A 15,732-nucleotide genomic window follows, 5' to 3' on the forward strand; every position below is an offset into this window, starting at 1 on the left:
CCTCTGGTGGCCTGGAAGATGAACTGCTCTGACCCTCAGGGGCAATACTAGCACATATTCAACACATGCTTATGCTTGTTCGTCCACAGGAGCCCTGTATAACTCTACAGTCGCATTAATGAAAGATGAATCCACTGAATACAACAATGAAGGGTTCGTCTATGTTCTTGTCTCTGGTACAAACGATATCTGTGAGTAATGCTTGTCGTGTCATTGGTGAGAGTGCAGAACATGAACCTCTGTGATTACACCACATTAATTGCCTGCTATAGTTTACAATAAAACGCCATTGTCAAAGGGTAGAGAGATGAATGTCCTGCCATTACTTACACTCAAAAACAAACCATCAAAATCAAATACTCACAGAAGAAAGATTCAATATGTGAAGCATGATGTATTTGTGATTAGTGGATTCAGACACTGGAAAAAGGCACTAAATGTGTTTCACAAACATGATCACACACAAAGATTGAGTTTGTCTCCTGGTGAAGGCTAATGCACTAGAAGCTGACTGAAGCAGCAAATCCTGATGAAATCACACAAGCAGGCGAGTACATGTAATGTGTTTTCATATCGAATTAAAGAAGTTTGAAATCTCCCATCATGCCTTGTCTCGTCTGGTCAGGACTCGGTGTACAGCGCCCCCTGGTGGACACAGTTGTGCTACACTCCTGATGCTCCTAAAGAGATAGTCACTGTTCTTCTAATTCTGTAGCTCTCATTTTTCTAACTTTTTAACTAAGTAGTTACATGTGAATATGTCATATTTGTCTATCATTGTATTTTGCTAAATGTCAAAAGCAAACAATAACAACAACAACAACAAAACACATCCATGTTAATATTATTTTCTAGACTTAGGCTATTTTAAAAATATAGGAATCATTTTTTTTCACAGCTTTTTTTTATTGGATCAATTCGAATACTTATGAACAATTATTTTAATATAGGCTACTTTTATTAAAACGTAAAATAATCACCTTCAATCTCATGTATGCAAATTCAAATCAGACCAAATATACACTAATGTAGCGTTAATCATCTTTCAGCAATAAGAAAGACAGCAGGGAAGGACCGAGAATGGGAACGGGAATGAATGCCATCCATGCAATAAAACATTCACGACCAGGGACGTGCACAGGAATTTTGAGGGGCAGTTGCTCTGACCTGAAAAAAGGGCACCCCCCCCCCTCCTCCCCCCTCACGGGCTATATGAAGGAATATATTCAGTTAAATTTGTCCCCTTCCAAATTGCCTTATCTGGCCGTGTTTATGTCCAAACGCAATGCCTCATCTTATGGTCTTATAATTATTTATAAAGATTGCAAAATGTCAGAGATGAGACAAATGAGCAAAAGAGTTCATCATATTGTTGTTTATTGTTTTTTAAATTATTATTTATTTATTTATTTGAAAAGAAATAATCTGGATTGAATGGAAAAAACTCGAAAAAATAAAAAACGCTTAGATTTCAGGAAAAAATACAATTCTTTTTTTTTTTTTTTTGCCAATCCTGACCTCCCCCTGGGGCCCTAAGCAAAATTCTGCTAAGGGGCCCTCTACCTGATCTGTGATGCCGTGAGCCATGTAAACCATTTGCCATTGCCACTTAATACCGCCCAATACAATCCTCCCTCCTTTAAACAAAACAGTCAAAGAATAAGTACAACAATATAGAACAGAATAAGGTTCAAACAAACAATATTTACTGAATAAAGCATTTTTATAGAATGTTAAGATAACAAGTGAATATTAACGTAAACAAACAAGAAGAAAATAATAAAGTACAACCCTGAACTTTGGCTTTTGGGATTAACTTTGGTTCTCTCTACAGCCCGGGTGTTTTCGGAATCAGTAGCCTATGATTTTTATTTATTTTATTTTTTTTTTATGCATGTTGAAGCAAATCTTGATTTATGGTTATTTACTGAGGGATTTGCATTCATATTGACCAGAATGTCCAGCTAATCATCATTTTAAATTCAATATAGCCTATAAATCAATAGTCAATCAATGTCAAATTGCCAATACATTGGTTTATATCTTGCATAATTAGTGCAGTTGTTTAGAGTTTTTAACTACACTGAGACTAGATAATCAGTGTCTTTATAATATGTACTTTGATTGGGAGTGCCATCATTCACGTATTGTACAGTATTTCTCTGGTCTCCACATTTCTGCTTGAAAAATGCGAGTTTCATTTCGTGCACGCGCATATGAACGCAACACACGCGACGCGGTTATGTTTTCCGAGCTGCAGTAAACAAACACTGTTGTTGCACTTTGTCGTTTATCAAAAACAAAACGTTATAAATAATGGTATTTTACTCTCACTTTTGTCAGGCAAAAAGTGATGCAAGAGATGCACTGCCTGCCCAGACAAACCATCAAACTTTGCTGACACTAGAGAGGAGAGAACACAATTTTACCTGACTGCTGTTCCCGCAATTCACTCTCATGTTTTTCTTCTTCCTCTTTTCGTGACGAGAAGGATAGTTTCGCTTCATTTTGTCATGGACTTCGTACACATTAATTAGCGCGCGACACGAGATGGAGGCGCGGCCTGAGTAATTTGCGGTGCCTTACCATACGCACCGGTCGCGTGCAGTCTATGGTCTCGTGGAAACAGTTTGACTTTCACTTTTTTTTAAGTGAATGAGGCTTTGCGATTTTTATATTATTTTTTTGTCTAGGCCTACATTCATTGTACGATTTTTTTTTTTCTTCAGAAGGGCAACCTGAGTCGAGAAGGGCATATGGGCAGTTGCCCGGGCAACCTGAGCAACCCCCCTGTGCACGTCCCTGTTCACGACATCACACTTATAAAGATCTTAAAATAATGCGACAAAGGTTTTAGAAGAAACATATGATATGGACGTTGAGGCGACCAAAATAATTCAAAATGTATTAAAATAAAATAAAAAATTACTTTCGAGCTGAAAATATCATTTATTTGTAAAACTATTTATTTGCAACGTTCCCACTAGCTACACTCATAATTTAAGCTATTTGCAAATATATAGGCTAGGCTACTTGTCTAATCTGCCGAAAACACTGGACGTGTAATACCGCGCACGACCAAGGCGATAATATACGAGACCTTTAGGACAAAACCCAAACCAGGAAACACACAACCACATATCACAAATAACTCAAATAATGCAAGACAAGGAACAGAAAACTTTCATTGGGAAAACTGGAAAGAATTCAGATTTCTCTTTCTCTGTTCACTCACGTCACGTGACGACAACAACTAGATTTCACAAAACAGATCCCAAGCGTTCCTCTCTTTAAATATGTTTAATATTAATTTAAGTAAAATATTAATTCATTAAGAGACTGAGGTAAATAACATGTCTTGTATTATGTGTTAAAAATAAGTTCACCCAAAAATGAAAATTTCATTATTTATTTATCATCATGTCAGTGCAAACCTGTGTGAATTTCTTTCTTCTATATAATATAAATGGAGATATAATATAATCTGTTGTTGTTGTTTTTTTCTCTCCATACATTAGAAGTCAACATGACCCAAAATGGTTTGTTTACGACCTTCTTTAAAATATCAACTTTTGTGTTTCACAGAGGTCCGTCATACAGGTTTGGAACGACATGACGGAGAGTAAATGATTTAATAGCAGTAAACTTTACAGTGGATTTTCCTTCAGCAGTATCACTTTGAATTTATTTTACTCATAGATATTTTATTGATTTAATATTGTAAGAGATCTTTATTCCAGTAAAAATATTGGGGAATGTATAAAGTTTAAATACACACACACACACACACACACATATATATATATATATATATATATATATATATATATATATATATATATATATATAGTTTCTACATGTTTGGATGACGAAAAAAACTGTTTAAAGTAGGCTACGTAAAAAGCTGAATTTATCTGCATGTAAAGTGGAGGCCACAGCTGGGCGAGAGTAGCGTATGACATCTGGACCTGGTTAGCTGGTCATAGGAAGCAGCTGTTATCTTTTGGGAGCTGGTTTCGACACCACATTCCCTTCTTTCTCACACTTCACAATCTCTCCTTCTCTGTCCTCATGCTTCTTCTTTCCCAAACCCCTATAGTTTTATGTGCAGTTGAGGAATGTGTTACAGCACTGACGCGTGTTCTTCTCAACTCTTCATGAAGCTGCCCATTGTTTCTGTTTTCTGAGCACAGATCTGACCTCTTTTCCCAAACATCCTGTCGTGACGCCCCTCCTTCCCTCCCTCTGTTTTCTTCTCTTGTTCCTTTTCTGCTCTTGCACAACTTCCTTGTTTTCATCTTGGTGGTTCACTACAGACACATGCAGGTAACTGACTAGCTCTCTCCTTCACTGTTTCATTAGTTGCTTGTTTTTGATACTCACCGCATGCTCATGAACTTTGCAGTTTACTGAGATGTATTTCTTTGTGAAGGAATGTCAAATATAGGAGACTTGATACAAATTGACTGGAAGACAGAAAATGAAAATGCTTTAAAGGGATAGTTCACTTTGAAATTAATTTTTGATGTTTTAGCTTACCTCAAGGGCATCCGATATAGCGTGTCTTTGTTTCCACAGTATTTTCAGTTTTGATATTTTTAGGTCAAACCGTTCTTGTCTGTCAGTCATATAATGCAGGTCTATGGTCACCACCCCAAAAAGTAAAGCTGTGATTGTAACTGTGCTGCAGGTATGGTGGAGGGTCCAGCAACCACAGGAGCATCGGAGCCGATCAGTGTGGTGACGGGCGGCAGTAAACCTGTGCACCGCTTCCTCAAAGGACAACCCATGTGTATCGGAGTGAGACACACAACACCATCCTTTCAGATGAAGAAAACTATTCAAGCACAGACCAATCAGGACTCATCCAAATAAATAAACCTAATTCAAAGGGGAATCAATATTATTTTTCAAACCCCACTGACAAATTTGTTTGCTAGTTTTAATCAAATACTCACAACATTTCACGGTGTCACTTTATTTTGATACACATTCTGTTGACTAAAGTAAAGTCGCAACTACTTGCCTACTAGTTCTCATTAGAGTGTTAGTAGAGTATTAGTAGACTGGTAGGGTTAATAGTAGTAGAATAAGTTGAAATGTAGTTGCAAAGTTACTTAGTAGAATATCTGTTGCATGGGGAGCGTCACAATAAAAAGTTTCCTTTCGTCCTGGGAACTCCGACGTGTTGTCTGGGAAGTTCCCTGATGAATTGGGATGACTCTAGGGAGCCAACTGCCCTCAAGAGAATTAAAAACGTTTGGCATGACGTTAGACATTGGCATGCAAGATTTGCATTCCGCGAGCCGCCTACCTGCATGGGTATAAAGGCGGAAGTAAACATTGCATGACGCTTTTCACTTCGGAGTCTCACAGAGTGTTCTGCTGAACCACTGCTGTTTGGAGAAGAAAGACGAGTCTTGGGAGAAAGAAGATCCTCTCGGTGTTGCTGGTGTGACGGCGCTTCAGCGGCCATCGTGACTGAGTGGAGCATGCGGGTTGCAGTTTCGCCGTGATCTGTCGCGGTGATCCCTCGGCGTGTGAGAGCACTTTTTTTCTTTCTTTCTAAAAGAGCTTTGCGGGTGTGTTCACGTCCTTTTCAGGATGTCGTCTCACCCGTGCGTGTCTGGATATGGTCGGCTTCTCCCTCAGGAAGATGGCCACAAATACTGTGGATGAGTCATGTTCTCATTGCGGTCAAGAATGAGAGCCCTGAAACATTTGGGAGTGCCTTCAGATAATACTGAGTTCGTCTGCTGGTTCAGTTTAGCAGGCGACTACTTCAGTGATTCCTGTTGGTGAGTGGATGAGGATTACCATGAAAAATGTTCCAATTGGTGAAAGATCCTATCGGGCTTCTCTACTAGCTTGTTCCCATTGGCGCTTCCGGTGGAGCGGTCGGAGCCCCTTCGGGCGGTTCCGGTTGTCTCCTTCGGGGTGCCGCCTGAGGATCAGATGTCGATCGCGGCATCGGAGGGAGAGCGGTCATCATCTGGTGATTACTCGCCGGGACTACTGCCTTCAGGTGTGATGCCTCCGGCTGAGCCGGACCCTGAGATGGCTGCTATGCTTGAATGGGCGGCCGTGAATGTCGGGCTTGTGTGGAACCCTCCACTGGGTCCCGAAACTTTGCGGCTGCATGATTGGTGTCTTGAGGCCGGCCGTTGCCTCAGGGCCTACTCCAGTACTTTTCTTCCCGGAAGTGCATGAGGAGCTGAGGAAGTCTTGGCTGGCCCCTCTGGCAGCCAGTCATAGGCAACCTCGCTCCTCCTTTCTCACCACCCTTGATGGCAGAGTGGCGCACGTTACGAGGGAATCCCTCCAGTGGAGCGGTCAGCCGGTTGGGGCTTCAGGTCAACTGGGACAAGAGCAAACTCCGCCCCGTGCAGAGGATATCTTATCTCGATATGGAGTTGGACTCAGTTGCACAGATGGCGCGCGTCATGGAGGAACGCATTCAGTCAGTGCTCACCTGCCTCAGGTCCTTTCTAGGCAGGACAGCGGTTCCACTGAAACAATTTCAGAGGCTCCTGGGGCATATGGTGGCCACAGCCGTAGTAACGCCGCTCGGCCTGTTACATATGAGACCACTTCAGCAGTGGCTTCACGATCGAGTCCCGAGGTGGGCGTGGCAGAGTGGCACGTTCCAGGTCAAAATCACCCCGCACTGTCGCCAAAAATTCTCCCCATGGTCGGATCCTGCGTATATCTTCAGGCCAGAGTGTCCCTAGTCCAGGTTTCCTGGCATGCTGTGGTTTTCACAGATGCCACGCCATGGGGTGGGGGGCCATGTACAAAGGGCATTGCAGTCTCGGCCCCAGCTGCATTGGCACATCAACTGCCTAGAGTTGCAAGCAGTACACTTAGCCTTGTATTGCCTCAAGGGGCTTCTCAAACACAAGCACGTACTGGTCCGTATGGACAGCGGTGATCGATGCGTGCATCAACCGACAAGGTGGTCTACGTTCCCGTCGCATACATTTCTTAGCCTTGCTCAAGGGGCTTCTCAAGCACAAGCACCCATAATGCCACGAGCAGTTCAGCCGTGTCTTCCCCTTGACAGACTCGTTCTGTTGTCCCTGTTGAGTATGCTCTCACTTTCCTTGGATTGGGACTACGTCAGGGACTGCCATATGTTTCACTATCCCTTTGGGCTAGTACATATGTGTATTACAGGCCTTCATCAGACAGCTGGCTTCCACAGCGGTCCCTTACCTTTTTCACGGGTCTGAAAGTCGATTAAAACTCTCATGAGAGTTAGTTTACATATAGTTGCAAAGTTACTCATAATCAACCGAATATACAAAAGGAACCATCAAAATAAAGTGTTACCAATTTCACTAATTCACACTTTTGTTTTAATGTAAGGACATAGTAGTTAAAGACAGCTAATATAAAGTGTGACCAAACATGTGAATTGAACTCACAGAGATTTTATAATAGTTGCAGGATGTGTGAGTCTTCACAATGGAAACCTTGTGAAATATTGGCACTTATTTGAAAAGAATCTTTGACAATATATCTCTATGTAAAATGAATATTAACAGCTGTTTGATTGCATTTTACAAATGTGCAAAAGTAACAAACATTACTACAATATTTATGAAACGCAAAAAACATGTTATAGCAAAAATGGAATAAGTGACCTTGTGCCAGTCCCCCATCACTGATGAAAATGAGCAATATTACTGAGCAGCGATCTTCTGGGAGATGTTTCACATGTGATTGTCCTTTCCCACATGTCCGGTGTAAGACTGTGCTGGTGATGATGGCCGTATGCATGATCATGTTTGGATTCGCCATGAATGTGCAGTCAGATGCGATGACCTCCGCAGACATGTACATCCCCTTCTGGCTCGCCATCCTGGTATGTGCTCTTGTGACTATATGAGCGTGTTGTTGTTCTTTCATTACTTCTAAGAAAACTTCAAAGGCCACAACCAACTACAAGTAATGAACTACACCTCTACAAAACTAGCCTTATGTTTAAAAACAAAATCATTGCATTGAATCCCCATTTGAAAATCACTGATTTTTCCACTGATTTTTTTGAGATTATTCCACTCATAAAAGTCTAAAATGTTCTAATCGTAATATTACTTTTACAACTGTCCAAATGCAAATCTGCTACATCAGCTACAACTTGTATTGAACCACTTTTTATTTAAATTTGTCCTTTAAATTTAGTTGGCAAGTATCATGCCCTTTTCATTCATTTTAGTTCATTTTACAATTTAACTGAAATGGTATATCATGTCAGTTTAGTAAAAATACCACTTCACTCACAACAATTTGCAAAATGCAAAAAAGTTTCAGTCATTTAACAAACGTTAACCAATTAAAAAAAAAAGAGTAAACATTAATGCAAATGCATATGCATCATACATCTAAACAATTGATCAAATTCAAATGCAAAATCCTGAAAAAACAGTGCGAATATAAACGTGTTATCTACATTTTATATGTTACTGCTGTGCTTTATTCATGCTTTATGCACTTCAAGTAATTAATTCACTTTAAAAGATAAACTGTGTGAATAGATGTGTATTATCATGAGTATGGTAAAAGTTGAACACTAAATGTCTTACCTTTTTTGCAGTTCTTTATCTGTGGCGTTTTGTATATACTGTGTGAACATAACCCCTCCAAAAAGATTGTAAGTATCTGTATGTTTCACTGTTTTTACTCATCATTAATTTTGAGAATGCATGTGTCTAAACTACACAATTTTCTCTATTTAAAGTGTAATATTAAAGGAGTAGTTCGCCTCAAAATTAAAATTTCCTAATAATTTACTCACCCCAATGCCATCCAAGATGTCTTTCTTTCCTCAGTGAAAGAAAATACGTTTTTTAGGAAACCTTTCTGGATTTTTCTTTGAATAATGAACTTCAATGGATATATATATATATATATTAATATATATATATATATACTGTATATATATATGTGTGTGTTTTTTAAATGACCTGAGCTGATCTTCCTCAGCTCCGATCGTGCACAGCCTGTTGAAGGACTTCATAGACCTTTGAAACTGCATTGATTTGGACTTCAAAACGTTGATGTCCATTGAAGTTCATGATTAAAAAAAAAATCCAGAAATGTTTTCCTCAAACATTTATTAGAAAAATTATTAGAAAATTTTCATTTTGAGGTAAACTAATCCTTTAATATTTTGAAACGTGTTTGATATTTTGTTTTCGCACTGATGTTTTCTGAACTGACTGCTCCCAGATCACAGCCAGCCTTGCTTTGAGCATCATCTCCACCCTTGGAGTGTTCTTCGGTTGTGTGGGGTTCGTCAGAGCCATCGTTGGGATCCATGACACATTTTGGAGCCATTTTGCTGAAAATCAAACAGTGGAGGAGAGACAACATATGGAACAACATTATGTGAGGGGTTTTATTGATTTAATTTTATTGATTTAATACTACCCGGTCATTAATGAATAACTATAGAGGATCAAATGAGTAACACCATATTAACATTCTAGTAACGACAATTAACTAACAAGAAACTCTGAATTGGTAAGTAATAGCGCTCAGTTAAAAAAACTACTATTTTTTATACCTCCCAGAGGATTACTAATAAGTACTATTTACAGGTTCATAATTAATGAGAGTAAGAACAATGTACAATTAGTTCTAAAGTAAAGATCATGGTAACCTAAGAGCAATTAGTCACGTATTACCAAATTCTTCGGAAGGAAGGAAATTAAGAAGGAATTACTAATTATTTGCAACACTATTCTAAAGTGAAGATCATGGTAACCTACTGGTAAAGATTCAGATTAGGTTATAGGATCGGCATATGTCTGAGGACACCCCAGCAGCCATATCACCCTGTAGTCCAAGACTGGTCACCCACTGAAGCTAAGCAGGGCTGAGCCTGGTTAGTACCTGGATGGGAGACCTCCTGAGAAAACCAGGTTGCTGCTGAAAGAGGTGTTAGTGAGGCCAGCAGGGGGCGCTCACCCTGTGGTCTGTGTGGGTCCTAATGCCCCAGTGTAGTGACGGAGACACTATACTGTCAAAGAACACCGTCCTTCGGAAGAGGCGTTAAACCGAGGTCCTGACTCTCTGTGGTCATTAAAAATCCCAGGATGTCTTTGTAAAAGATTAGGGGTGTGACCCCGGCATCCTGGCCAAATTTGCCCCTTGGCCTCTGTCCTCCATGGCCTCCTAATCATCTCCATATACTGACTGGCTTCATCACTCTGTCTCCTCTCCACCAATAAGCTGGAGTGTGGTGGGCGTTCTTGCACAATATGGCTGCCGTCGCATCATCCAGGTGGAGCTGCACATTGGTGGTGGTTGAGGAGATTCCCCTTTCCTCTGTGCTTTGAGTACTCAGAAATGCTCTATATAAATGTAACGAATTTTAATTAATTTAACCCCACCCCCCACTTCACCCCGAGCTGAGTGGAACTGGCTGTGAGCGGAGGTTTGCTGTCTCTCTTTCTCTGCTCTGATATCCTGAAAGAATTTTTCCAGAGTTGAGCTGTATTCTACTTTAGACTCTTGCATAGGGGATGTTAGGGTCTAAAGTAGGATCCCCTGTGGATGGGTTGCTTGGTAGGTGTCCACTTAAGGTTGATGCTGGGTAAACAGAATTATAGATTCCCACTGCTATGTTTACCTCCCTCCTTAAGTACTGTTGGGTCTTGACGTAGGGATATATTCTCCCCTTTGGATGGGTGCTTTATAGGCGTCTATAGCATGACCCGTGTTCAAGAACCTGCCAAGCAGAGGTAGACTACCTGAGGGGTAATCCTCCATCCTTGTTGTCTATTGCAGACTATTCTTCTATCGCATTTCTGTGAGAACTTCTTTTTTGAAACCTTTATTTTTAAGAGTTAAATGAATGCGCATGTGCAAATTACTAAATGAACTGAAACTCTTTTCTTTTTCACAGATGGCCGTCGAAAAAGTAGAGCAAGTGTTTTTCTGCCACAGCTTGATAGGAGGGGGTCTGCTTATAACCATGACATTCTTCGCTCGGGCTGCACTCCGATCCAGCAGAACTCAGGTCCTCTTACTCAAACAGCCTTCCTTCTGTCTAACACCAACACTCTTACAAGAAATGTTTAGAGGGTTCTGTCAGGCACTTCATATATATATGAATGTCTCTGAGTTCCTGGAGCTCTTTGATGGGGTAAGCTGGGCTGATGAAGAACTGTCCAAAGAACTGTCTTTTGGTGTGGGTTGGACGATCATCTTTACCAGCAAGCTCCAGCAACAGTGATCCCAGGTACGCTCGCCCGGTACCTAGATCATGTGCTGTGGTTGAGTGGTCCAGCCTGCACCATAGGTGAGGCTGATGATGACATTGCCACTCAACCACCAACACCAGTTATCTTCTTCGCCACGCTTCCTGTCCTCGTCCAGAGTCATGAAAATAATTACTTAATTGACTTTGACACCAAGCCTGACCTGCCCGTCATGTCTACCGAGCCGGAACCTTGCATGGCCTAGCCTGAGAATCTTCATGTCATGCCTGACAAGCCTGCACATCACATCAGCCCTGCCGAGTCAGAGACAGGTTCACGTCATGCCCGCTGAGCCAGAGACATGTTCACGACATGCCCACCAAGCCAGAGACAAATTCACATCATGCCCGCCGAGCCTGAGATTCACGTCGATCTTGCCAAGCTTGAATCTTCTGTCCCAAAGTCTGACTCCAAATTTCCACCTGGCATCCCTCTCCCACCTCCTTCCGTCTGCCACCTCTCTACTCTTCCTTCTGTGAGGTGGAGTCGCTGTGGGTCTGCCAGCCTGCAGCTCCAGCCTGGTCGGTGGATCCCCAGTCTCCATCTCCAACCTCTGCAACCAGGACTCTACTTTGGCCCTTCTTCCCATCTGCTCCACCTTGGCTCTTACCTCCCTCAGCTCCACCGTGGCCCTTCAGTTCCCTAGTTCCACCAGGCTCCCTCGTCCCCCCGGATCCACTTTGGTCATTCGGTGACCTTCTCTCAATTCAGGACTTCTCTCCTCTGGCTACGCCTCATCCCTTCATCCCCCTGGCTCTGTTGGACTCCTCACTCCCTTCATTTCCCCTTTGGTCCTAACTCCCTGTCTTCACCGTGCCCTTCTATGTCCCCGGACCTGCGACGTTGCCATGTCCCGCCAGACCCTAGGCTTGTCGGCTCTCTGGCTCCATCCTGGTCTCCTCTCCCACCTAATCCTAACCCTAGCCCCCGTCAGTCGGCGCCCTGGAGTCATCAGCCCTGCCTCCTCCATGGCTCCTCCCTCCATCATCTCTGCCTTGGCTGCCTGAACCGTCTGCTCCGTCCCCATCAGTCGCCTCCCCTGGACTCATCAGCTCCACCTCCTCCATGGCTCCTCCATCCGTTGTCTCCACCTTGGCCGCCTGCACCGCCTGTTCCGCCCCTTGTCCTTCCTGCCTTCTGTCTGCCTTCACCTGCTCTTCGTCCTCCTCCTGAACCCCCTCCATCCGCAGATAGTCTTCTGTCACCTACTGGGAGGGGGGAGTAATGTCACACTTGTGTTCCATTTAGTTTTCATTAGACTTGTCTGCCTGTCCTCATGTCACATATCATCATCATTATTGGTTCATTGGTCTTGCCTGTCACCTCGTTGGTCTTGTCAGCTTTGTCTCGTTTCCCTGATCTGTTTCCCCATGTATTTAAGGCCAGTGTTTTGCCTTGTTCATGGTCCACTCTATTTTGTATCGTGTGTGTGTGTGTGTGTGTTATACCTTCTGCCTGTCATCCCTGTACCTGTGTGAGTGATATTGGTAAATGTTTATATTGGAGCTTTTTCCCTGTTCGCCTTTCTTCTACCTACACCACACCGAGACAGTTTGTTATTATATAAAATCTTATTGTAAAATGTTACCTTAAATGAATTTAGTTAATTTACAAAGACTGCATTAAGAGGTGAACTATAGAGTGTAAATCAACAATAATTTCCTTTACATTAATGCAATGTGTACTTTATTATACACAACTCTGGAATATTCGAATCACAGTATTCATTAAACAATATTTCAGCTGGGATACCTTTGTTTCTTACATTGTTGTGCTTGTGTTCTGTTTCTACAAGTAAACTTTATTTATTCTGCCATAGTGACAGGCTGGCTGTACGTTTTCTTGAAACTATTCATAATTTCATAATGTTTATTGATCATCTCCTGGTCTCTGCAGGCTGTTGTTGTGATGAGGAACCTGCCGTCAGCGGAGTGACCCTACCCTAACCCAGCCGTCAGCGGAGTGACCCTAACCCAGCCATCAGTGGAGTGACCCTAACCCTTCCGTTGGCGGAGTGACCCTAATCCTGCCCCCAACGGAGTGACCCTAACCCTGCCCCCAGAGGAGTGACCCTAACCCTGCCACCAGAGGAGTGACTCTAACCTTGCCATCAGCGTAGTGACCCTAACCCTTCCGTCAGCGGAGTGACCCTAAGCCTTCCGTCAGCGGAGTGACCCTAACCCTTCCGTCAGCGGAGTGACCCTAACCCTTCTGTCAATGGAGTGACCCTAACCCTTCCATCAGCGGAGTGACCCTAACCCTTCCATCAGCGGAGTGACCCTAACCCTTCTGTCAGCGGAGTGACCCTAACCCTTCCATCAGCGGAGTGACCCTAACCCTTCTGTCAGCGGAGTGACCCTAACCCTTCCGTCAGCGGAGTGACCCTAAGCCTTCCGTCAGCGGAGTGACCCTAACCCAGCCATCAGCGGAGTGACCCTAACCCTTCTGTCAATGGAGTGACCCTAACGCTTCCATCAGCGGAGTGACCCTAACCCTTCTGTCAGCGGAGTGACCCTAACCCTTCCGTCAGCGGAGTGACCCTAAGCCTTCCGTCAGCGGAGTGACCCTAACTAAGCCACCAGTGGAGTGACCCTAACCCTTCTGTCAATGGAGTGACCCTAACCCTTCCATCAGCGGAGTGACCCTAACCCTTCTGTCAGCGGAGTGACCCTAACCCTTCCGTCAACGGAGTGACCCTAAGCCTTCCGTCAGCGGAGTGACCCTAACCCTGCTGTCAGCGGAGTGACCCTAATCCTGCCGTCAGCGGAGCAAACCCAGATCTTCTGAACATTCACCAAATGTACGCCAAGGAGGAGCCAGGATACTTCACTGATAATCAACTGTGATCTTTGAAATTACTAGAGTATGAGCATTAGAATGTAGTATCTCTTTTTAGTGTTACTAATACCAGTGTTTTGTACTGAGACCTACAATATAAAACAGCCATAAGTGTTCTTGTTTTCCAGTACTAATTTCTAAACATTCTTAAATCAAAATACATTTATTCAAGAAACAAAATGTTTTCCCTTTGAATTAAATTCAGTTTCTGAACACATTGTCAGATAGTTGGTCTTGTTTTAAGCTTAAACTCAAATTTGATACATTTTTCATAAAACAAGACTTAATATCTGAAGTCATTTTGCTTATCTTGATATAAAATAATATACATTTATTTTTTGCAGTGTAAAAAAAGCAAAGCACTTTGCTATTTTTCAATTCACATTAACTGAAAAACACATTGAATCTTGGCTATTTACTGTGAAGACATTTATCACTCGCTGAACTCTTTTCACTTATTATGCAGCTTAGGGCAACTAATCATATACAGAATCATCTACATCTTTATATTGGCAGATATAAATGACTCAAATCATTTACATTTCCTAAACGTCTGACACACATTGCAAATACATATTCCAAATGAAAACACCAATCTTATACAGTGATTATGTATATTTAAATGTAACATTAGTCTCTGTGATCTGATCACAAGTGCTAAATACAGATAATTATGTTTGTCTATATTAGTCCATATTAATTAAATGTAAGTATATCGCTTTTCACAATACATTTAGTTTCAAAGCAGCTTTACAGAAAATGCTTGTTTCAGTGTTACAATCAGGAAGAGTTCTGATATCAGTCACAGATGAGTGTGTGATATAGCAGTGATACACAGATATTATATAATACATGTTATGTTTGTTAATGTCATGTATTCAGTTAAACAGACACAGCAAATACGTTGCAATAAATTTTTTTTACTTGTAATGATTACAACAAGAGGCTGTTTTCTTGTTTGTGAAACGTCCATATATGAATCTGATATTCATTATATTCCGGTCCTGCTTTCCCTTAAACATCTCAAACTCAACATCATCATCATATATATCACTGGTGATCGCTTCACAGCACTATATTCTGTCCCAGTGTTAGACTTTAGTACGCTTGCTTTTATAACTACTCCTTGTACACATGTATTTTTAAGGTGATTTTTATTGTCCCGTTTGTCATTTTGTATTCATTTTGTGTACTTGATTATATAGGCATGGCAATATATTCTCAACATCTGGATGTAGAGACACAAACCCTAAAATATTACAATGTGGAAAAAGTCGTTCCCACTAAGGCGGTTTCCCCAACAATGATCCTAGATGTAGGAAAGACTATAAAGCCCGCCAGAAATCAAGATGTACGTTTTTTTAGCTTTTAGTATGAATACGTCAGCCTTAAGGCTATGAATAAGCTTCCAAAACAATGACAAAATTTGCATTAATGAAATAAGCATTTAAAAGTTACAGTCTCACTTCTGTTAAAATGGATCAGGGATTTTATGACATCACACCTTCTAATCACATCTTCTGTCCAATCACAGACTCTCTAGAATCTGAAGCTCCACCTCCTTGTTTACTCACCCTGGTGGTGTTCTAATGCCGTACGCCCTTCTCTCTTTTTCACCCGAAGA

General features: G+C 41.8%; 1 protein-coding gene across 2 annotated transcripts; it reads left to right on the top strand.

Annotated features, from left to right (window-relative positions):
* Window positions 1–4,066: 4,066 nt before the first annotated feature.
* On the top strand, window positions 4,067–15,047 carry LOC120492312 (membrane-spanning 4-domains subfamily A member 4D). 2 transcript variants are annotated; one of them, XM_089117374.1, is made up of 7 exons: window positions 4,081–4,326; window positions 4,691–4,800; window positions 7,754–7,867; window positions 8,600–8,656; window positions 9,235–9,393; window positions 10,916–11,029; window positions 13,167–15,047. In XM_089117374.1, exons 2-7 carry the CDS (start codon window positions 4,693–4,695, stop codon window positions 13,203–13,205), a joined length of 591 nt encoding a protein of 196 aa, XP_088973500.1. In that variant the 5' UTR covers window positions 4,081–4,326; window positions 4,691–4,692; the 3' UTR covers window positions 13,206–15,047. The 2 variants fall into 2 exon arrangements, with proteins under 2 accessions (XP_039546473.2, XP_088973500.1); XM_039690539.2 differs by lacking the exon at window positions 10,916–11,029 and having other exon boundaries at window positions 4,067–4,326.
* Window positions 15,048–15,732: the final 685 nt, after the last annotated feature.

This window comes from Pimephales promelas, chromosome 11 (genome assembly GCF_988280905.1).
Source record: "Pimephales promelas chromosome 11, fPimPro1.hap1.1, whole genome shotgun sequence".
Lineage (NCBI taxonomy): Eukaryota > Metazoa > Chordata > Actinopteri > Cypriniformes > Leuciscidae > Pimephales > Pimephales promelas.

Bases quoted from the DNA above. Each gene is read 5' to 3' on its own strand.
- LOC120492312 (XM_089117374.1), top strand. From the start codon at position 4,693: ATGGTGGAGGGTCCAGCAACCACAGGAGCATCGGAGCCGATCAGTGTG. The intron at 7,868-8,599 runs GTATGTGCTCTT...CCTTTTTTGCAG, and splicing joins CCTTCTGGCTCGCCATCCTG to TTCTTTATCTGTGGCGTTTT. The intron at 8,657-9,234 runs GTAAGTATCTGT...GACTGCTCCCAG, and splicing joins ATAACCCCTCCAAAAAGATT to ATCACAGCCAGCCTTGCTTT.